The sequence below is a fragment of the Choristoneura fumiferana genome, chromosome 2, assembly GCF_025370935.1.
Source record: "Choristoneura fumiferana chromosome 2, NRCan_CFum_1, whole genome shotgun sequence".
Taxonomy (NCBI): Eukaryota; Metazoa; Arthropoda; class Insecta; order Lepidoptera; family Tortricidae; genus Choristoneura; species Choristoneura fumiferana.
In genome coordinates this window covers 9,800,904-9,826,044 of record NC_133473.1, presented here as the reverse complement: position 1 = coordinate 9,826,044, position 25,141 = coordinate 9,800,904, and the positions used below count along the sequence as shown (strand labels likewise).

The following is a 25,141-nucleotide window of genomic DNA, read 5'->3' as shown; positions in this document are numbered from 1 at the left end:
TTTATCAAAGCAGAGCAAACAATTCGAGGAAATAAAACATGTGTTTTGTTATTCAACGAAAACCTTATTGGAAACTTAAATGCGCGTGTTGAGATTTGCTATTCTTCTCTTCCTTTGACATTGAAGTTCCCGCTATTGCGAATTGTTTCAGAGGAACATTTCGCCATTGGAGCAGTAATAATGTTTGTTCAAGAAATTCAAACGTGAAACTATTGCGGCACTTCGTGAGGAGTGCGGTGTGGCATAAACGTCTTTGCAATATTGAGTCGCGCCTTCGCCCATCAAGGCATTTGCACAAGTATTCGATCGTCGCGATATAGAAGTATAACAATATGAATATTTATTTGGTATTCGAATCCGTACGTTTGAAGAAACGGCGCGCTATCAGATTGTGTGTCCCAAAAAATATTTTGCTAGCATTTGTGTCAGTCCGTGTGACGCTCATTATTTATGACATGCTCTATTTGCTTATGTCGTTGTGATTTGATCTGAATCCGAGATGTTATCTAAATTGTGAAGACATTCCACATGCTTACACTGTCGACATACATGAAATTGTAGGTAAAACATCCTCATGGATCGAATATTTTTTTCCTAAAAGGCCATAGTAATGAGTCTTTGAGAAACGAAAACGTCACAATGAGTGGAAAGAGTCCTGGTTGATGAAGCTGTGTTCGACATGAGCGGGGGTGAGGTGAGATTGCGACCCTTTTGATTACACAATGTTGGCTTTCATCCCTTGTGCAAGTCGCGCTCCGGATATCTTTTGTGATTCGACTTCGGTTACTGTGGCACGGCATACTAATATGAGGCCGAGTGACGCCGAAATATGGGCCGGATTAAATTCGCGGCAGAGGCGTTACGCTCCGAATGATTCAATGAGTCTCAATAGTGTAGAGTCATAAGTATAATATCATCATCATCATCATCCCAGCCTATATACGTCCCACTGCTGGGCACAGGCCTCCTCTCAGAACAAGAGGGCTTGGGCCATAGTTCCCACGCGGGCCCAGTGCGGATTGGGAACTTCCCACGCACCATTGAATTACTTCGTAGGTGTGTGCAGGTTTCCTCACGATGTTTTCCTTCACCGCAAAGCTCGTGGTAAATTTCAAATGTAATTCCACACATAAACTTCGAAAAACTCAGAGGTGCGAGCCATGGTTTGAACCCACGACCCTCTGCTTGAGAGGCGATAGGTCAAACCACTAGGCCACCACGGCTTACTAGGCCACCACGGCTTGCCATCAAACGATATTTTATGACACAATTATTTTTTTGCACTTTTTATTCAAACGTAGCCAGAGAATATTAATAGATTTTTCATTAATGCTTTGATGAGCAGTAAAATCGTAAGATTGTTTTCTCTGGCCACCCTCACATGTTGTTTGTCTGTAAGGGCTCTTAGGAGCCTTAGGGCTTTGCTTTAGCTATGTCTATTTTAGTGGTTAATGACTTACTAGTAAGTAATGACTTTCTTTATAGGTGCTAATTCTTGCTAACTCTTTCGTAATGCCTTACTAGTAAGTAAGCGCATACCTAATGCCTACTTATGTGATCATTGTCTCCCTAGTCTCATTATAACCCAATTTAAGTGATTGTTGACTTATTTATTAATAAATGATTATAATTGTTACGGATTTTAAATCATCAGCGGTCACCCACAAATTTTATTGGAGTACCTCCCATAGACGTAAAGTGATGGTGTTTTTTTTTCCAATTCAAACTTATAGTATGGGGTATCGTTAGATAGGTGTTTGAAAACCATGAGGGGATTGCTAAAACGATTTTTCGATTCAGTGATTTGTTTGCAAAATATTCAGCTTTAAAGTGCAATCTAAAACGGTGGGTGAAAAAATTTGAAAAAATTCAGGATGGTAGTAGTATATGGAAGGATGATTGATAGTAGGTATGGTCTTGGCCGGTTTTTTGTATGTAAGCAACGGTTAATACAACAGCTTCTATTAAACTAATATGCCATCTTTACAATATCAGCAAATTATGCAAAATCTAGCGACAATTTACAAACAACAATTTACAAACGAAAATTCACTATTTCATGATAGGTTCGTTTGTTGGGTGCCGTTCAATTTTCATACAAAGTTTTAGCATAATTTCATTTTACTACGTTCAAAAATCATAATATTAATTAAGCATAAAAACGGATTTCATATTTTTACCGAGCAATAACCTTTAAATAACATAACATTCATTAATCATAGCAACAATTGCGATAACTTCATTGTGAATATTAGGTTATTTATATTATATTATGATAAAAACGATAAAAAATATTAATATCTATAACAACATTATGGATAATGATTAGACGGTATAACGTCATGCGTGCCAAATGCAAAAAAAAACATTTGATGAAGACGGTTCGGAGCAGAAGCAACTCGCATAGGTTACGTTCAGTAGGTAGTAAGTAGCTTGGATTACAACTACACAATATACGGTCGCTTGAAAAGTATTTATTAGGCGCTTAAAATTAGTCGCTGATTTATTAATTTAGTAGACCAATAATTCAATTTGAAGGCAGAAATGACAGTTTAAAGAAGCTGCGTTAATTATGACTCCTTAATATTTTACAGTTGATCGGTTCTTGTATGAACTCCATGCATCTCTTTGCGTAGCTGGGTTTTTAGGTCGTTGTATAGAGGTTTTTGTGTTTATTTATTTATTTAGGTTAGCTCGAAAATATCCCTTTTAGGGATAAGTTCGCCTTTACTCTTTTTGTTTTGTTGTTTTCTTTTTGTATAATTTTTGTGTTTTATGTACAATAAAGTATTTACATACATACATAGATACAAACATAACTCTTGAGGAAGGATAGTATTTATTAAACTCTTCAGGCATGTAAGTTTGTATCCACTAATTCTCAATTTAACCGTATATTGAACATCGACCACATTTGATGCATAAAGTTTACCATGTGTGGAATACCTGTATCTGAGACAGTTACAAGGACTTATACCAAAAAAGCGACCTAGCTCGTAGTCTTATTAATGTTAAAAAGAACTGGTCTTCAACAGTCAAACCCACGACTTTTATAGGGCTTCGGGACACAAAGTATTAAATACAAACATAAATTTGTTAAACGATTCAAATCCAGTATACTTAAAAACTACCTTTATCCTAAAGGATTCTATTGCGTAGAATTGATATTTTTTTTGAGTTCCACTATTACGCATACCAGGAATATAATTCAACACCACCATCTAATGCTGCTATGTCGGAAGAAGTGTTACATGTATGTATGTATGTTGCCGTAGTAACATTTGGACAGGGTGCTAAATCATCAGACTTCTCGATTATTGAAATTTTTAATTTTCGTTTAGCCCCACGCACTTCAGCCCGTTCTCTCCTTTTCTTATATTTTATATCTTCTGTTGTAGTCCACTGAAAAATGAAAGGTACTAATCCGCAGGTATTCCTTTCTTTAAAATGCGCTTGGTCTAATCCTTAAAAATATAACAAGGTTTGGTTATGCTCAGAGTAAAATGATTTCTTGCATCCAAATACGCAGCCCTGATGCATTATTGTATTAAAATATTCCCTATTTTAAAACTCAAACTGAAAAAGTTGTCAAAACCTGTTTACGGTTTGATGGTTTGTGCTTGGTTTGTGCTAGTGCTGCATTCTGGCGGTAGAACATTGCAGTAAGGGCGAATCCGTACTGCGATATTTCACCGCGCGTTATTTATTCCCGCGAATTATTTATCTTTTTATATATGAAATTTGGTATGTAGATAGCTGGATGTCTGAAATAACACATAGGCTACTATTATTCCAATATTCCCACGGGATAGTTGTTCTTAACACAACACCTCAATGAAGATTACGATATAAATTTTGGGATTTCCCACAGGAATTTTGTAAAATCCCGGAATTTCAATTGTAAAACTACCAGATCGCATAGTTTACGCGTGCGAAGCCGAGGGTAAACTCTAGTCCGCATATAATTATTATATCCGTACCGCATAGGATACTCGTATAAGATTAAATGCTTAGGATAATTTAAGACGATTCAATGTGTTCCAGAATTGCGAGAAAAAAAAACCTCGCGGTGAAAATTCGCAGTGCGGACAGGGCCTAATATATATTCTTTATTATAAAAATTGTAATGTTAAAATTATATTTTACGCTAAAGTTAAAAGTTGCGTGTGAAAGGGACCCTTCTCGAAGGAAGGGTTTAAGTCAGTCTCGGAATCTCGCTGGAAGTGTGTTTCTGCTCTGATAAGAAAGAATACGTAAGAGCATAAAAATAAAAGTTCACATCGAAGGAACAGGGAAAATGTCGTGGAATAATATTTGGGATTCCCGTTTTATTTGAGTGCAGACCCTCTGCGAATGGAGACAGAGATTTCCCGAGATGGCCCTATCAAACATTTATGGAGTACCTACATAAAAGGACAACACTTAAGAACAGTTTCAATAAGTGTTGAACGTAACAACCGAAACGAGTCGTATACTCAAAGGGCTGATAAGATTTTATTTTACAACTAAATATTTTGGTGCACATGAAAAGTAAAGATTTGAAAGTGTATTCAAATGAAAACCTCATGCTATTGATATCAAATTGTTGAAGTGTGTTCTCTGTAGCTGTTAAATCTTTGTGCAGGTAATTATCGTGAGCTTTAACGTTTATAACGGCGAGGAGCCTAAATACAAATTATTGATGCGGTTTGAACGAGCGTGGGTGAGCTACTCGTATAAATGCAAATGAGTCGATTGTACTCTTCCTTGATTAATCTAAAACATTTAGTTGCTCGTTCCTACGGGTATTTAGTTCCATTCGTGTATCTATTTACCCGCCGGTGTGCTGGAATATTGAAAATCACGTGTTACATATTTAACGTGTGTATGAAATGCCGGCGTTTGACTTCTTTGTCATATCGTTCATGTAATATTTATTGTTCGAATAACAAAGAAATTTCATTTTGGGGAAAATGCGCAAATAGTTCGACGTTTGAATTTCCCCTGTGTAAATGTTATTACAGTACGTTCTGTTAGTGTGTTGCAGGTGAAACATTCTGCAATAACAGCCAAGTTTAGCGGCTCTCGCCAAAGTAAGATTGGCATGTAGTGCCAACAAAGGAAGCTTGGGTTGTCTTAAGAGGGAAAGAGCACAATGATAATAAAGGCAGAAAGTAGCTAATAGACGAACTGTGAAATAAAGTATTGAAGTAACCGTCAATGACCTAAAAGTTTCGCAGTGAATTGAAAGTGTACCGCGTTTATCAACGTCAGCCGTGTCACCTGTGTCGGTGTCGTCCGGCGAAATTTGTGCAAACAAAATTTACAAAGTAACTTCGTTAAGTAAGACTGATAGACATTTTTAGGCCCCCAGAAGGAAAAATTGTGCTTTGATTGACACATGCTTAATATTTATCATAATGATATTTTCTTTATTACAAAGACTAATATTGTTCAGAATTAAATTAAAAAAATCACTTAGGTATTAAATACAGCACAATTATTAAAATTTTGAAAACATATTTTTAACCGACTTCAAAAAAAGGGTTAACAGGAAACTAAAGTAAATATGTTGTATTTTTAAAAATATTAACCTTAGCGGTCCCCCGACACCGACGACGCTTAGATAAAAAAATATTACTAGGTAAGTACTTATACTAAAGTAACTTAGGCTAATTTTGCGGGAAATCAGCATAGTCCCCGCGGGATTGGGATAAACGAATTCTTCGCAGATGAAGTCGCGGACAACAGCTAGGTAGTGCATAATTATTATTTACTTTTTAGTTATCTTTTTTGGCGGCGTTTTTTTTTTAGTTGTCTTTTTTGGCGGCGTTTTTTTTATTTTTGCTGGCGTTGTTTTTCATAGCAAGCAGCACCTGCCTGTTTGAGGTGCTGAGGTGAAAAAATATGTTCAAGGTTTTTGTAGTCGGTTCAATTTTTTTTTTTGGAGTCGGTTTTACTTTTTTTTGTACAAAACTATGTATTTAGATAGGTGTACAAGTGTGGTGCAAATACTTAGTAACTAAGCAAGTTGTACTCTAATGAAAAATCTCAAAAATCTCAATAGTCTTAGGGGCACGTATCTTAATATCGAAAATTGAAATATCAATAGTTAAAATATCGACGGTCGGTTAAATATCGAACCTAACCTAACTTACTTTCGATATTTTGACCGTCAACTTTTTAGCATCAGGTATATTAATGTTCGATACATACCATACGATACGATAGATACGTCCCCAGTTTTAGTTTATGTTTTGTGTATGATAAATTAAAGTTCACCTAAAAAAATTGTTGCGATATTTTTTTACCTGACTACTCGATGCAATGTGAATTTTAATTTTTAAATAAATGTTTTTCTTATTTGAAGTGAATTTGGTTTATGATGTTTCTTTGACGTTGGTTTTATGACATTCATTCACATTTGCTAATAGAAAATTAATACTATTACTACTGTCATCGTTCATTCACCATTACGTCTAATATTTAGTTTTCTTGAACTTTTCTACCGTACAACGGCAAAACCTACTGACACTGGCAAAATTGTCCTCCAATGGACAGAGCCATATTTTTATAAAAATTGAATCTAATCTAATACTATTTCGCACGTACGTACCTACTTATAGCAATTAATTGTGAATAAGTATACATTGAGTAGCAGAATCTGTTTTAATTTTTTGCACCTGTTATTGGGCAGTATAGCAAGTACATTTTGATTTAAGAATTGACTATTCTCTACTTATCAATCACATCACTCACCGCGCGGCAGTCAGCTTCAAAAGACCATGGAAATAGAAGAAACGTGTGAGAAAAATTAATACAGGGCGTAACGAGAAAAAATAATCCGTTAGTCGTTTTCTCTTCATTCGCAGCGCGAGATTATCACGCGCGGGCGTGATTGTGATAAAGGGCGCACCCAGGTGAGTAACACTGCTAAGAATAAAATTAAAATTACATTTTCTGTGTCATCATAACGCTTTTATACATTACGGAAGAATATTTCCATGTTCACCAATTTTAGGCTCTGATTATATTTTAGTGCGAAGAAAATAATATAATACCTATATATAAGACACTTTCGTCACTTTTGAGGAATTGTAAATAATAAATAAACAATATTGTGTTGCTCTGAAAATAAAGATTTTATTGTAGTAGGTTCTTACATACACATAAAACATGAAAAACACTAACTTAAATCATTATCCTACTTGAAAATAAAGAAACGACATTTAAAGTCTATTATTAAGTTTAACAATTCCTTTTATATTTAGTTGTTGTTGTTGTTTCTTTAAAAAAATATGGCTCTGTCCATTGGAGGGCAATTTTGCCAGTGTCTAGTAGTTTTTGCTGTTGTACGGTAAAAAAATTCTAGAAAACGAAATATGAGAGGTAATGGTGGATGAACGATGACTTCTATATTTAGTTATTGTAATATTTAAACATTATGTGCAATCACGATGAATTCTAATTCTGTCACTCCAAATCAAAACATAATCTGCTTTACCGTATTAACCACACACACACACACACACACACACACACACACACACACACACACACACACACACACACACACACACACACACACACACATACACACGCACACATGCACACATAATCCATATACACATAATCTGTAAAGTTCAAGAGCTACTCATAGGATAATAAATGTTACTCGTAAAAGCAATAAGCAATTAATTATAGTTAGTTAGATTATACATAGACATACTGTAAATTGAAATCGTTTAAATACTTTAAACTAGTCTAAGATGTAAAACACTGTCAAAATGTACTATTGGAGGAGCGAGGTCTCCTGATACAGGTATGTTTTTACCTACTAGGAGGTCTCAACCGCTGCTTGTATAAGTATTTTGTTATCTAAATAAACGATTTTATATTTATATTTTATATTATATTAACCGTCATAGAGCGCACCATAAACTAAAGAAATAAGTTTCTTTACACCTATAATAAGTATTCTTAAGGGTTAAGTAAAGCAGTTGAAGCTACGTAAAAACGTTGGTAGATTTCAGCCAACCATTCGTTAGGAAAAGTCAGATTCCTATCTAAGTTTGCTCACGTCAGACAAACAGTTGCTTAATTTTTCGGTAAACAACACAAGGAGCATCACCTAGAAATAGTGAGTAAGGGTCGTTTGGGTGGGCGAAGTTTTTATACGGCGTGGCGCGGCGCAGGGGCCACATAACGAGCACCTGCGGCCTCATCTGCATAATGTGGACAAGTCGCGCGCCGGACACTTTCAGACCGAGTCGCCGCTGTCTGGCTTCAACCTTAAGGAGTGATCAGAACAGAACACCACTACATTATCGCTAGAGCTGGCTGGAATTGGCTATATTGGCGACCTCGCTGAGTCTCACTCATGTCCATTTTGCCTCACTTAATAATGTTATCTGTCTTGTATTGTAATTTTTAGTTTGTGAAGGGTGAATAAAATTTTCTATTATTATTTTTATTTATTTACATTCTTAGTTTAGGTTTTTAAAATAATTATATTATGTAAAATACAAAAAAAAACAAACAAAATAAAAAATATTGTAAAAACGTAACCTATAGTTTGCCGCCGGTGGCGGGGCAGGGCCCAAGCTACCGGTGGTCAGGGCCGCAGAGTGAGGAACTTCCTTACGATGCGTGCCGTATCCAGAAGTACCGCCTTCTGTATCTGGCCCTTGATCCAGCCATCTAGCGAGAGCCTCTTGAGATGTTGGTCGAAACTTTTCGCTATTAGACCGTTTACCGAAACAACTATCGGGACAATGATCGTTGAGTCAACATCTCACATAGCGGTCACCTCGTGAGCCAAGTCAAGGTACTTGCTGAGTTTGTCCTTCTCAGCCTTCACGAGGCTCTCGTCGTGTGGGATGGTGATTTCGACGAGACTGCCTGGTGTTTTGATCGATTTGTCAGCACTATATCAGGCTTATTGGCTACAATAGTCCTGTCCGTGATGACAGATCGATCCCAATAGAGCGTGGCACGACATTTTCGAGAACTGGCGCAGGGGCGTACTTATGCAGTCTATAAGACCGTATCGAAGAGCAAGTTGCTGGTGGATACTCCTGGCTACTAAGTTATGTATGTGCAAATACTCACCGCTAGCAAGATGAGAACATCCGGAGATAATATGCCGTAGTGACTCCCCAGGACGGCGGCATGCCCGACAAATGTCGACCGTACCGTCCTTCAGGATATACCTCCGGTAGTTGTTCGTCATGATAACTTATTATTACTTTTATTATTATATGTATTATATTATGCTAGATTTTTCAACTAGAACGGTATGAAAGAGACACTATGTGATGCGCAAGCCTGCACAAAATTTGGTGTGTCCAGCATTTGTATTGTAAGCTGAAAAACTACTTGACTTAAATAAGTCTAGTACTTAGGTAATATAGATAGATTATCTAGTTGTTTTTTTTATTTTTTATTCCTATTCATGCTTTATGAAATCTGGTTCAATAACTTAAACATATTGTAGAAGAGTTATTTTATGACGATCCTTGTGATGGTTACAATTGTAATTATTATGAATTTACTAGCTGTTGCCCGCGACTTCGACTGCGATTGTTTATCGCGCTCCCCCGGGATGAATTTATTATTTACCTACGGATAAAATGTGTTCTATTATTAATTCTGATCTCACTTTAACTCCAAGGGACCTGAGTATTTAATAGTACATTATGTCTGAAGGGCGGTAAATAAGGAATTACGAACGAGAGTCCCTTAGAAGCCCGAAGTCGAAGACTGAGGGCTTTAATGAGTCGATGTTCATAATTCTAGTACCGCCCGATAGTTATTTTTCACAGCAACGCTTCAAAGCATTCCCGGACATAGTGCCAGCGTGTAATGCATAAAGTACAATTTAAAATTCACCGCGTTCCGTTCTATAATGTCTAGGTTAGGTTGCAGACGGCACGCAATGCAATGACGAATTCTGCATTATGTAGGATAAAGTTGTGTTTCGTTGTATTTATGGCCCACGTTCATTTAGCTGGCTAGGTTTAGATAAAACAGACAGAAGGGCGTCTATATCGCGAACATGTTAAGTTTATTATTAGGTTAAAACATGTAACCCGTTTTGGAATTTAACCAAGTATCGACGCTTTTCAGTCATGTTATTACATAGGTCGAAATTTTTATCTCTCCTGTTGGAAAGTTTAATTTTCATGGGTAGACACCGGGTGGAAAATTGCGTTTTCATATCTAGGGTGAAAAGTCCTTTTTACTTAATTTACGATTAGCCACAGACAAACAGATGAGTTACGTCAATGAAACTTTATTTTCCGTTTCGGCATGGCCATCTAGATGCACGTCGTGACCAAGGAGCTTATTACAACACTGGAGGTTGAACGCCGAACATCCGTTTGAAACAAGAAATTTGATCTTTATTACGTCCGAACATATTCTATGCTTTCTTTAGTAGGTTAAGAAAGAGATGGAATATATAAATAAGTAATAAAGGTCAAACTTCTTCGTTCGGCGTTCAACCTCCAGTTTTGTAAATACTTATATAAGCTCCTTGGTCGGACCATGTCGTGACCAACTCGATTTTTTTATAGTCGGCCGTGGCATTTGCCAGGTCAAAAATGTACCTTTGGAGGTTGGATAGAAGTAAATTCAATTTACTGAATACTAAAATTCAATTTTATATTATTTTTTTTGTACTATTTACTTTCCCGTTTTGGAATTTAACCAAGTATCGACGCTTTTCAGTCATGTTATTACATAGTCTGCTGTATGAAATTTTTCATCTCTCCTGTTCGGAAAGTTTAATTTTCATGGGTAGATAGCCGGGTGGAAAATTGCGTTTTCATATCTAGGGTGGAAAGTAAATTTTTCTTAATTTTTCGATTAGCCACGGAGTCGAAGATAATTGAGTTACGTCAATGAAACTTTTTTTTCACGTTTCGGCATGGCCATCTAGATGCACGTCGTGACCAAGGAGCTTATTACAACACTGGAGGTTGAACGCCGAACATCCGTTTGAAACAAGAAATTTGATCTTTATTACGTCACGAACATATTCCATGTCTTTCTTTAGTTAGGTTAAGAAAGAGATGGAATATATAAATAAGTAATAAAGGTCAAACTTCTTCGTTCGGCGTTCAACCTCCAGTTTTGTAAATACTTATATAAGCTCCTTGGTCGTGACCATGTCGTGACCAACTCGATTTTTTTTATAGTCGGCCGTGGCAAGTGGCCAGGTCAAAAAGGTACCGTTGGAGGTTGGATATAAGTAAATTCAATTTACTGAATACTAAAATTCAATTTATTATTATTCTAATTTTTTTTGTACTATTTTACTTTCCTCACAGTCGAAATGAAAAGTAGAGTGTCTAACTCGGGTGAAATTACCCATTCCCCTCGAACTATTAGAAATATCTCAGGTGAAATGGGTCACTTTCCACCCTTGGTTATCAATCTACTATTGTGTAAAGGTATAAATATAACATAACTAGCCTTAACCCGCGGCTTCGCCTGCATTAGAAATAGCTTAATGCTGTCTTTAGTTAAGAGTGTTCACATAGTATTGCTGCCCATCTGCTTTACTTGATGGTGACACTTAAAATTTTATTTTACAATATCGTATAACAAACTTTTACAGCTTGTGTATTTTACAGCTGCTCTGTGCACGGACCATAAAGGGTTCAAATATTTGTCCCCTGATTGTCTTTGTTTAAAGAGCCGTAACTAAAAAAGTTCGCCGAAATAAAAATGTTCACGGCTGTGTTTATATGACGCGATAGAACAAATAAAACCCTATTCCAACGAGTTGATTCAACAGCGTCATTCCGTTGAAATCGAAGTATTTATTGCGCCAGCTAAATATATTATTTGTAGAGATTTATTAAAAATATGTTGGTTTTAGATTTTTGTGTTATTAAGAGAGTGATGATTGAGGATAGGATTGAGGATACATGTAGGTAAGTAGCTATTAATATTGTTCACTTCTCATTCTCATAAAATGTTACTTTAATCTTACTTATCGGGACTAAATCTCTTTATTAATCTAGGGATTAAGGTATTTTTTTAAAATTCACTCTGGAAACCCCAAAACAGCCAATCACGGCGTTTGTGATTATCGCCATTTTCATTGATTGAGACAATTTTTAGGGCGTGGAAATAACCTCAAAATGACAACTGCCAAAAAAAACTACTTATTTAATTTCGTGAAACACGATTAATGATATGTATGGGATTTTTTTTCCTCGCATTTAAAGTGAAAAGTAGTGTTTAACGCGAGACTAAACGACCATAATGACATTCAAACCTCGCTCTGCTCGGGTGGCAAAACATCTCGTGAACTGAAATAATTTCCTTGCTCACCCGCGACCTTACGATAGCTAAGCTTATGCAAAATATGCGTGTTCATGCAGTTCCTCCACCTCCACACTGAAAGAACACACACAAATCAAACAAACCCATCTATCACCACCACCACACTACACTGACGCGTTTCGAACTCAACCAGAGCTCATCTTCAGAGTGACACAACCGTACACCATGCTACCTGTTGTTAGACTCAAATAAATAAATTCAATAAATAAATAAAACATCCTATTGCGTTAAATACCAATATTTTTAGCTCCTGGAATTCGAAAAATCAGAACTAATAGGCTTTTAAATTTGAATATAATCAGTTCATTTGGTAAAAGTATATTTTATTCCCTACCATACCTACATAGGTATTCACTACTATACTTAGCTAGGTATGGACGAGTAAAAATAAAATTTAATGAAAACCATTTAACACACTATTTATTTCTAAAAGCCAGTTATTATAAATAAATACTAACCTAAGTCTGTACTAATCTTTTGGCTCGTTAACAGTGTGTTGAAGCGAAAACATACGAGCAAAATGTTGTCGTTGCGGTCTCAATTAGGATAGCGTGGTTCTAATTACGGGGCAGCTCGGCTCGGCGACCGCGGAGGCCGCGCGCCGCAACGGATCATCTCCGCGCAATTACCTCATCGTGGCCCTTTTAAACCTTCGTTGGAAAAAACATACAGTCCAATTGACAACGTCCTCCTATTTCGATGTCGGTTAAAAAGATGCGGATATTTTTAAAGTTGGTGGTGGGACCTTGTGAAAAGTCCATCCAGATCGCTACCATCGTATTCGCTAATCCTACAGCTCCTGTGTTTCGCCGTGGAGTGTATGTCAGTCGGTAAAATTACTGGTACACACATGGAGTATTCTGTTCTTAGTTCTAAGTTGCGTTTTTAACTTGTGATTGAGTAATTACTGACTTACTGACTGACACACTTAAAGCTCCGTTTCCACCAATAATGTGCTGCCTCGCTCCGCTCAGCTGTTTCCACCAGAGATGTGGTGTGCGAGGATGTGTAAATGGAGCGTTTCTATTGGATAATGAAAAACACGTTCTTCGCAACATATCCACACACATTATTGGTGGAACCGCAGCTTGAAAACATAATCCATAACACTAGGGTTTGGAGCTTGAAATTTTGCTCATTTTATTATGTAAACCGACGGACTTTGCAAAACCCTCACGGCATAGACTCTGGCCAACGAAACACTTGCTGTACACTGATTAAACGATGTTAGAATAGAATAGAATAATAATTCACATTCACAAATACACACAAATACAACAAAACTAAAAAACAACAATTAACAGCAAACACAAATAAAAAAAGAAAGAAAAAGAAATACAAAAATGTTGATACTTAGATATTTATTTAAATTTTCCATTTTTTTTAAGTATACGCGAGACTTCAAGCTGTATAAATATTCATTATAGTAATGTGTGAAAGTTGATGATGCACTTTAGTAGTCCCTTGGTAAATTTTATAACCTTTGTCAGTGCCCATTTACGTACAGCCCAGACGCATCCATTTTTGGACCACTTTGAATATATCTTCTAACATTTTATTTAACTTTAACAATCTTGTAAAATTTTCCATTTTTAGGATGGTAGGAGGTTGAATTAAACAAAAAATATTTTATTTATTTCTTAAAGCAGAAATATCAAAATTATCTAAGCCGGGTTAGAATGTCAATATGTCAATTTTGACAGTCTCAAAAATGATAACAACCTGATTTAAATTTCGTTTAAAATGCGTGGACAGCTTTCACTGGCCGGAGTCTAGTTAGTCCTGCAACGGGAGCGAATTCGCGGGCTTAAAATAAATAGAAAACTGTCGCGCTCAGTATATTATAATATCTATAATAAATTACGTTTACTGCTTCATAATCATAATACTTCGTGACATACATATAATTCATTTCAATACACATTTTCAGTTAAATCTATAATCACACATTTGTACTAAAATATAATTATTGTGCAAGGTGCAGAATCATAAGAATGTATTAATTACTTATTTATTTGTTTAATAATAAGTTTGGCACTAGTTTCATACTGCGGTCAGTCTATCAATATCATCTGCAGAATTCCGTATCAGCATCATTGGAAGTACAGGTTCCTTCGGCTGCAGCCAGGAACAGTTTGCCGGATGAGCAGGAACACAGCTGGTATACTCTCTGGGTTCTTAAATTTTTGTTCCGCCGTGTTTCATTAATTCTCACAGCCTCCTTCAGGCTCTGGATGAAAATACTGGGAGTGTCGATTTTTAACTGTAAAATACTTATAGTTAAAAAAAAACTACAAAACCAGGCCCAGCGCGGATTGGGAGCTTTAAAACTATTAAATTGTGTCGCAAGTGCGTAGGGTTCCTCATGATGTTTTCCCTCACCATAGGGCTCGTGATAAATTTCAATTGTCATTTCTCACTTAAATACTTATATATTCAGAGGCGAGAGCCTGGGTTTGAAGCCATGATCCTCTGCTTGAGAGGCCAATCTATACCTCTAAGGCTAAACATGAAGATTTTTCGTTCAACAGTAATTTAAATGGGAATACTGTTAATCTCAAAATACGGAAGTTAACTTACGGCGCCTACAACAGAATCCAGCTTAATGTTGCTGTGTGAAGTAACGTCGATACCGCCCGCTCGGCTCTCGAGATATATAGACTGCGGAGCCCTCAAATCCAGATGTCTTGTTAGGGATTCCAGTCTGAATAATATAAAAATGAATCATGAGAAAGGTGAAGCAGTTCGTAAGCGTAATATATTTTAGGCTTAAATAAAATGACAGTCGATTCCGTTAAGGTCTACACTACACAAGAGCGTCGCCAGCCTACAATTAAGAGGGGACTGGTGGCAAGTTGGTATATTGGTTAAAAGCAGTCCAAAGAAGTGACACTATATTGCCTAAATCAATCTAAGTCACGATAGATAGTATCTTGTAAGATTTATTAAATCTACATGTTCTACAAAATCCACAATCTGCTACTGAATATTACTTTTGAGTGTATTAATCATCCAGGCATTAACAGAGAGTTGACCGTTGAGAATACTGCCACCAAACTTCACTACAGTTTTGCAGCTGGGTAATGCCAGCCAGCACCTCTGTGAATACACGCGCATCTCCTCACCTCACCTGATGCGCGGATTACGCCACTAAATTGTTACAACTGCCTAGAATAGACACTTACTGCAGATCGGCCCCCGGTGGCGCCCGCACTTGCGGCGTCTGCACCGCAGTCTGCACCGTCACTCCGCCTTCGCCGTTAGCAGCCAGCGCGTCCGCGAACACGTGCACCTCATTCCGAGACGCGCGGAACACGCTGCCACCAAACTCATCCCGCACCTCGAAAGTGCGCCCGCTGCATTCAAGCCTGTCTCTTTCTGAAAAGTTAGTAGATGAATTTATCGGCTTCTGTATGTTATAAGTTATAATAAACCCTAACCCTTTCGCTCGCGGTAACCATAAGGTCTGGCAAACGAACTCAAATTCTGGATTTTTACTTTATTCTCACGGGAACTTCCAAAGAATAGGACTAAGTATAGAGTATTCTTTTACGTTGAATGAACAATACTTGTGCAAAATTTAATGTCTCTAAATTGAGTGTTGCAGATTTCGGGTTTTTGACTTGCGTACATCCTTGGTAGGTAATATCGGAATAACGAGGAGCCTATGTGTTATTCCCAAGGTGCCTACCAAATTTCATTCAAATCCTACCAGCCGTTCTTGTGTGAAAGAATGACAAATACACACACACTCAAAAACTTTGACATTATAAAGATTGTGATTTTGTTGAAAAGGAAATTTAAAGGTATATTTATTTATTTGGGAAACAAACAGCATTTATAACACAGTTGAATATGAATATAACTTAGTTGATACATAAGCCAAAGCAGTTTCCACTTATAAAGAAATAACATTAAGATTAAAAGAGCCATCTTACTGAGCATTAACTTGGCGGTTTCCTTCCGTTCCGGCTCGGAGACCAGCACCGTGAAGTTCCGGTAGGAGTGAACCGTGAGTGGTTGCCCCGAGCGGGAACGAATCGTTGATGCCACTAGGCTGTCTGTCACGAACGCCTGTCCCTCCAGCTCTATACCACCTTTAATAATTGTAATAGGCCCGAGCCCTCCCTGTAAAACCAAAAATTCATTTAACATCTTACCCTGAAACAAAGACAACGAGATGGATTTTCACAATTTTCTTTCTTAATCTCCCTCTCAAGGAATCTTTTGTTTGATATGGGGTTCCATTGGCGTGGTGCCGTAAACAACTTGCCGTTAAATTCAACTAGACGGTCATCGTCTCACAGCACAGCCTAATAATACTGAGTGTATCCTTCAATGAGGGTTTTCACAGAGGCGAAATATCGCTAGATGGCGTTAGTATCATGAGGTACGTTTGACTTAGTTTTTAACCAATCTCGAGCAAACGTCAAACGTCAAACGGACCTCACTATACTAACGCCATCTAGCGATATTTCACCTCTGTGAAGACTTTCACTGAATTCGATTTAAAAGTGGCTAAATGATTACCATGTTGTGTATTTATATTTAATTTATACCTACCTATAAAAGAGTAACGTGACAGACAGACAGCGCACAGACTTAACTAAACAAATGAAAATTTGGCAGAGTAGAGTTGTGTTTTGGGTTGGGCGTTTTCAGAAAAAGTTGTTGAAATGACTTTTTTTTAGATTTTGATGATATTTTGTTTTCTTACTCAGAATTAGGAGCACTTTCGATTGCAATAGGACAAAAAGTGTCCCAGGTTTTTCATATAATTTTGTGTTATCCATTACACTATCGTCATACTAAACGTGTATAAAAACGGTAACGTAATGGAATAAAAAATCTTGGGACACTTTTTTTCTCCTATTACAATCGAAAGTGCTCCTGATTCTGAGTAGGAAAACGAAATTTCATCCAAATCTAAAAAAAAAGTAATTTCAACAACTTTTTCTGAAAAATAAATAAATAAATGGTATCGTTGATTTTACTGCCTACGCGAACGAAGTTGCGACCAAAATATAGTTATACTAACTCCGCTAAGACAGCAGTAGGAACTGTTGGAAAACAAATGAATTTCAGTGATGAATACATCGGTTTATGCAGTTTGTAGTCGGCGGCCGCAACGGGTAGCGTTAATGGTTATTACTTGGCTCAAAGAGATGCTGCAGCGATGTTATAAATTTAATGAAGCAATTTACGATTTATTAACCACTGAAAGCATAAGTTTTTCATTTAAAACAAACATTAAGTAAAATACGGTAATATTACAGTTGTAATTAAAATTAAGAGATCACTCTTAAGCGATAAGGTCGCCTATTGTTTACCATGTAATTTTCTTTCTGTTTACCAACCTACCTACCTATTTTCTGTATCGCTTAATATTTTTGGTGTACAATAAAGAGTCATTCTATTGTATTGTATTTGTAATTGATTTTTACTTGCAATACAAGATGAATTTAAATTTCGAATATACTTAAAAACCAAATTCTCTTAGGTAGGTAGGTCCTTAAGTAGGTAAATAACATTTTACTGCACTAGAGTATTAGTAATTCCTTAATTCAGAATTAGTTATAGAACTGCTTATTTACCCAACATTTCACTGCACCAATTTGATAAGTTGTCTTACTTGCCTTATAAAAGAGACGGCGCGCTAAAACTCCTCGCGTTTAAGTATTTTGGTAAGAAATTCAAAGGACTTTTTAATTTTTAATTTTATAGGAATATGTTTAAGAAAGTAGTCCTAATTGCTAATTAACACACGGGTTAACAGGGCGTAACCTGACAGTAAAATGAAGATCCATAAAAAATATAACAAAAAATAGAACCGACTACAAAAAAACATGAAAATAATTTTCTACCAGTCTGAAGTCGGTGCCTCAGCACGAGCTAGCAGGAGTGGACCTATAATCGTCTACCTCACCTACAATTGTACGAGTACCAATATAAGCCGAATGGCTTCAATCACTCCCGCTGGCTCGTGCTGAGGCACCGACTTCAGACTGGTAGAAAAATATTTTCATGGTTTTTTGTAGTCGGTTCTATTTTTTGTTATAAAAAAATTTTTTCACGCTTTTTAGTGTAAAAGAGATAAGATAAGTATAATAGTTTAACGTCAGCTGCTCGTCACCTTTCGTTCATTATTGAGGAGTCCTGGTGCTACATCACCCGTTCCATTTCACCATATGAATCACGATGAGCTTAAATTCCTTAGCAACTGCGTTAAAGTAATTGAAATTCAACCCGTGTAGTACTTGTTATTGAGTAGTCGCTCCATTGGTCAAATTTGGTCTTCATCACCAGTTCCACTTCACCAAATGATGATTTTCAAGAGCAAATGCACGAGTTACTCCTAAATATATCGAAATTACCATAGACGTTCCTACAATACTTGAAGAGTTCCCTCGATTTACTTAGGATCCAATCATCAGATCCTGATTTTTTGCTTATGGGACCTAATTGAAAACATTCCTAGATGAACGAAAAAAAAGTTTTTCAAATCGGTTCATAAATGACGGAGTTCTGAGGTAACAAACATAAAAAAAATACAACCGAATTGATAACCTACTTTTTTGAAGTCTGTTAAAAAGTATGCCAAATTGATGTCACCCGTTTCTTAAATATGGTGGTATGCGACGCGAGCACATTAATAGAATAGTGCAGGGTTGATCCCGATTAAATCACCATAATCATTGATATGAATCAAATCAATTGAATTGAGATTGGAAACTTTTATAAATAACGGGGTTTTAGATGCTAATATTGACGTAAATATAATGTGCGGGTTCAAATATATCCAACTCACCATTCTTAGTTTCAAACTACTAATAATCCAAAGAGTTAGTCCAATGTTGAGGAAGATCAGCACCATTAGGAAGACTAAGATACAGTAGAGGGCAGTCTTGCGCCAGCCTCTGAAGACAACAGCGGGCAGGCAGGCGGGGCCCGGGTGCTCCGCTGCCGGCTGCGGATTCTCTCCGGGCGGCGTGCAGCCCCAGCCGTGCACCGCGCCTTCCCCCGCCATCCTTTACTGTGATACAGATCCGCTATTATCCTACAACAAAGGATTACAACTAATTTCAATTAGCCTCTAATGGAGTGTCAGAGGCTTACTGGCGTTTCATATATTGTATTAGTCATGTCATAGTCCATAAATAAAACAAGTGCACATATATTCAACACGATTTAGATTTTTAATTCACAATAGATACAGCTGTTTCTCAATTTTTTCACTATACAATTTAGGTTAACTACTCAATGTGAACAGTAATAGTACATTTCGATACTAGTGCGGAAAGGATGTCATTACTTCACGAGTCCCAAGGTATCCACGCCTTCGGACGTGGCAAGACTCGGGACGAGTGAAGAATGACATTTCCGCGCGTGTATCGTTTAATGTTTTTCAATACATTTGCGAAAGAAATACAACAAAGAAAAGATATGTTGAAAGGAATAAAAATACAGTCAATTTTGAGTGATTCTTAATGTCAAATAATTTTTGTCTTCATCATAGTTTTTAGCATTGAATACTTCGACCACAAGGTAGAGGCCCGATATTTCTAAGAAAGTTCAAGAAAAAAAGGCCATAACGTTTTCTGAGAACGTCTTCACTTTATGTTCCGTTTTTCAGTTCACATCTATTCATAACCCGCTATGATATTTATGTTTAATTTTTTCCGGTAAAGCACTATTACTCGCAATTGCGGCCTTCTCACATAATTATGTCTAGCAGTACATTGTGCATTAAGGGGCGTTAGAAGGGGATTACTAACGAAAGTCTATTAGAAGAAGAAAATGCGAGGAAGAAAATGCAAAAAATTTAATTATTTTGTGTCCAAACACTTCACAGCTCAGCAAAAGCAAGACGCTAAGAAAACAACTGAATAAAATATGGCTACCCGCCAATACAGCTGGCTAATACGAAATTTGAAAATCGAAGTTCGTATCGTACCGTCCCTCTTACTCTCGTATTAAATAATATTAGCGTCAGGAAAACGATATGAACTTCGATTTTCGAATTTCGTGGAAGCCCCCCTGATTGTCACTTTTTTCGAGTCGTCTACCATAGATAATACTAAGAACCGTATTTAGTTTAGAATTCGAATGGTCTTACGGCCAGAGTATTCCAACATGCTAAAAAAATATTTACTAAATTTTTTGCAAAACAAATTGATATAAATTTAAAATATAAAAATAACGAAGTTTCATGAAGCGTGGCCCATTTTTATGGTGTAAAATTAGGTTATATCTAAGTTTTAAAGATGTAAATAAAACGTAGGCTGACTTGAAATCTCTTTAGTTTGAAATGACGTATCTACTAACTTTTTAAAACTAAAGTCATAACTCCCTTGGGAAGGAAAACTATACGTAAATCCATAATTCCCAGCCGCGGGAACAATTGAGGCGATTGTCTTTTAGTATACAGTTATGGAATAACGTGTCGTCATCGACGAGCAAATGTGATGAATAATCCATTTCAAACTCTGATCCACTCATTTTACAAAAGCTTTTTGAAAACTTTAAACTTTACTGAACACAGTTAAAACTTTAGCAGTGAAAATTGTTGACAAATTAAAGGCGTTTTTTTTCAAAAACATATTTTATGAGAAGGAAACTATTGGTATGATAGTTTACTATTATTACCCTACTATCACTGTGTTCGATATTTAAATTGTATAAAAACAAAAACTACTGTTGCCTTACGAACTTAATATAATAAACATGCTTGCAGTAGGAAAAGCGCCCCCACTTTGACAGGCGTTTCGGCAGGTGTTCCGTTCCATTCAGACACCTTAACCCTCTATTGCATGAGGTATGAAACATTAATAAAAAAAATTTTTTTTTTTAGAAATTTATGTATTTATTGTATACGTATTTTGGAAAATCTTTACATGGCTTTGTATGCATTCTCATTGTTTCGTATGCAATTAGAAAAGAAAACCCCAAACTTCTAATTATCTACACATCTATTTTTCACATGAAATGATAATCTCTGAAACAATTTCTTTTGTCATTGTAGTATAAACGGACTTCATATTTTTCACACATTGTTAATGACCGGCATTTGCGGAGATTTTGACATACTTGTCGGGTTTTTTATCCATTTTGGATAGTGACCTATGGTACGCACAGACTTAATGGAGCTTCTAGAGCTTGTTGGAAATTGGGTATTGTAATTGTAATTGGATTGTAATAACAATTTAAAAAAATAATGATAGTAATTATAATGCTGAAGAGGCAAGTAATAAAATATTCATATTTTTATATTTTTGCCTTAATAGGTAATAGGTTTTTAGTTTTATTACGTCTTGGTACAAACTATTTAACATTACAACCTCTTCAGTAAGTAGGCGATAATCATGAATTGGAACAAGCACAAATTTAAAAACATTGGAAAAGTAAAAAGCACTAGTGCGCAAAAACGAACTTTGCACACGCCAAACAGCCAAAAAAGTAAACTTTTTGAGCAACTGTATTAAAATAGTAGATTGTACAACAAGAGCATAAAACGAACCATTTTACCCGAGACGTTCATATAGCGTACGGCAGTTTTACACTGCTTTTCACTTCGATTGCGAGGAGATGAAATAACAACAGTAAAAACATTGTTCACTTACTAGGTACCTTTTATTTTTCATGCATTGCTGATATAATTATGAATATTTAGTTTTGTTGATTTATTTTGATTGATTTTTAGTTTTAAATATATTAAAAAATATATGTAGAAACTTCTTTGTTTGTGGCTGTCTACACCTGATTGCCTTGGCCTTAGACGAAGATTTTACTTTATGCGCTAGAGCATAAAAAGTAATTTTATTTCGCCTAGATCCAGCATAAACACGAACTTTACGAGCATGAGAAGTGAAAAATAGATTTTAACTTTTTTTTTGTTTGCTTCTATCTCCTAAACCATTTTGCGATTTAAGTTTAGGAATTGATATCTCCAAATATTTCGCAACCGTAAACATTTGATACACGCTACAAAGTAGGCATTTATACTTTGCAATTTTATTGGCACAGGTCTTTCAGAACATTTAGGATGAGTTACAGGTCTGTCCTAGTTTCGGAGTTTTACTGTGTTCGTCTCTTGTTATATTGAGATTCCGCTAGGTAACGAAAATGCATCTAAAAATACGAACTCACCTAGTATCGTCTGAAACTACTATTGATTCACGGCTTCACTGACTTAACATTAAACTTTCAGAAAAATCGAAAAATGGCTGTAATTTGGTATTACTTAGATTAATACAAATTGGAACCGGTTGATCGTAAGACAATCCACCCTTAACAATTTTGTGATATATAAATACACCAAACTTGTTTTGATTGTGTCAGGTTTGCTTTTATCCTACAGGCTGTCACTTGTTAGGATTTTACATTAAGTTTGTTTAAATTGAATGAATCACAAGGTTGGGTTGGGATGACAAAACGTGCGGGAAAGCGCAGCGTACTGCACTAATGAACGCCGCAGCGAGCGCGTACCAACTAATGAATATAACACGGAGGCTTTACAAAAAAACAGCCTGTAAATTGGCCGAATGTTAATAACACTGACAGACAACAGGGCATTATTATAGCTGTAAGTAGTTGTTCTCGTTCGTGTTGCCTTAGTTTTCACAATAAAAAAAGGTATTGAATTATGCGGTCTGTTATTATTCTTCTTTTAAATAAAGAAAAAAAAACTAAAAGTAGCGCCATATCTAACGAAAAACCGTATTTTAATAAAACGCCATAGCCATAAACGAACAAAAAAAATGGAACTTTTAAATGCCTGCAAGCTCTTTGATGTGTCACATGTTTTTTTCTATTTTTTCGAGGTTTGTTGATGCACACCCACATGAAATAACACGTCATAACATGTACTACTTGCTGCTGGAAAGTATTAAGTCAGGTTGATATAGGTACATAAAAGATTTAATTATTTTTACCACTCACAAATCTATTTCAATATATCCGGAAATACTATGCTTAAGGCATATCATTAATAATAATAATAAATAAATAACCAAATATCATGGACACTTGACACTGTGGCCTAGTCCAAAACTAAGCTAAGCTTGTACTAGGATACTAGGCAACGGATAACATACTTATATAGATAAATACATACTTAAAATACATATTAAACATCCAAGCCGAGAACAAACATTCGTTTTATTAAGGTTCAATTTGAAATTTGAAAATCAGTCTGCTGTAATTCAATGATTTCGGCCAGTACTCGTAGCTTTAAAATACATAATACATTATATTCAGAAACATTTTTATTTGCGAAAGTTCATTTCAGATAGAATACCGGAATGATAAGGATCAGAACGAGAATAATGTTTTATTTTATCAAATTGACAACGTAAATACTTGTATTGTGTAGTGGTAGGCAACTCTCAGTGCGCGAGTACCTACGACTTGCCCTTTGGATACTAGAGCTCCTACAGGTTTACTAATATTATGTTGCATTAAATCGAATCTCATAATTTTGATTCTCATAACAACCTTCAGCAGAATCATCATATTATATCACCGAATTACTTTTCGCATACTTTTCTCATACTATTATTTCTCATAATTTTGTAAAGCCGAATATTAACATCACATAATTTCGATGAGAATAATATATATGCTCGAATAGTTGTTACACAGAAAGACATATCTCATAATATTATTTTGCATAAGGATAATAAAAGCAGAATTATATATATAAATATATATATTCGGGATCTCCGAAACGGCTCCAACGATTTCGATGAATTTTGGTATGTAGGGTTTTCGGGGATGAAAAAATCGACCTAGCTTGGTCTTATCTCTGGGAAAACGCTTGTTACCGAGTTTTAACCCAAGCGGAGCTCGGTCGCCCAGTATTAATATTATTATTATTATGTATCTGAATTACGGTTGTGAATCTGAAACTGGCTCAGTATAATGCTGAAGCGTTTAACAAACCCCAACATTGTTTTAATTGTAGTTCTAAATTAATTACTTAACTCTTATTGCGCATTAACAGCTTGCGGCCTCGCGCGGCCGCTGCGCGTGCTGGCAGCTCGCTCCGCTCGCTCGACTCGCTTCGCTCCCTCGGCTTGCGCGCTGTTGTGTGTGGTCGCAGTTCTTTCCTAATCCAACCTACTATGAAGCTGCTGTTCTGTCTGTGCTTTGGCCTGCTGCTGTACAGCACGTTTACTTTGCTGGCCTTACTTTAACCTTAACCCATTCTTATAGTGTGTGTATTAGTTCCTAACTCATTGCCATGTTTAAATATTCCTCTAAATACATAGTCCAATTTAGTATTTTGCTATGCCAATATGCCACATAAAAATCGGCGTTATTAATGTTCTGCTATTTAATATTCTGCAAAAGTAATATTCGGCGTTATGAGTGTTTGCTATGTAATATTCTGAGAAATGACTATTATTCGAACTGATAATTATGCAAAGTGATGATTATGCAGAAGTATTATACGGCTAAAAAAATTATGAGGTACCTGTTATGCGAAGTGTGATTCGGAGAATCGATATTATGCAAGATAAAGGGAACCCGTCCTACAGAGGTTACCATTCTACAAGGCTGTCAATAGTTCCTTAGTATTTATTGATTAGAAATCGTGCCCAATGGGAGAGAGTACGTTGTTATTTAGATAAAGCAGAAGGATGCCACCTAGGAGCGCCTACGCATCGCGTCTGAATAATTTTTGAATTTAGAATTGTTTTGAATTGTCTGAGTCGTGGTGTGTAAGTGGTTTATTGATCAACTCTACATATGAAAAGTAAGGGACTTACGGATGCTTGTTTTGCAATAGTGTGTTAAACCTGTT

At 36.2% G+C, this 25,141-nt stretch overlaps 1 protein-coding gene across 1 annotated transcript; it reads right to left on the bottom strand.

Annotated features, from left to right (window-relative positions):
* Positions 1 to 14,161: 14,161 nt before the first annotated feature.
* LOC141445502 (delta-sarcoglycan-like) lies at positions 14,162 to 19,497 on the bottom strand. The gene is made up of 5 exons (XM_074111341.1): positions 19,145 to 19,497; positions 16,275 to 16,464; positions 15,522 to 15,714; positions 14,917 to 15,040; positions 14,162 to 14,599 (listed from the first exon to the last, which is right to left on the bottom strand). Exons 1-5 carry the CDS (start codon positions 19,361 to 19,363, stop codon positions 14,405 to 14,407), a joined length of 921 nt encoding a protein of 306 aa, XP_073967442.1. The 5' UTR covers positions 19,364 to 19,497; the 3' UTR covers positions 14,162 to 14,404.
* Positions 19,498 to 25,141: the final 5,644 nt, after the last annotated feature.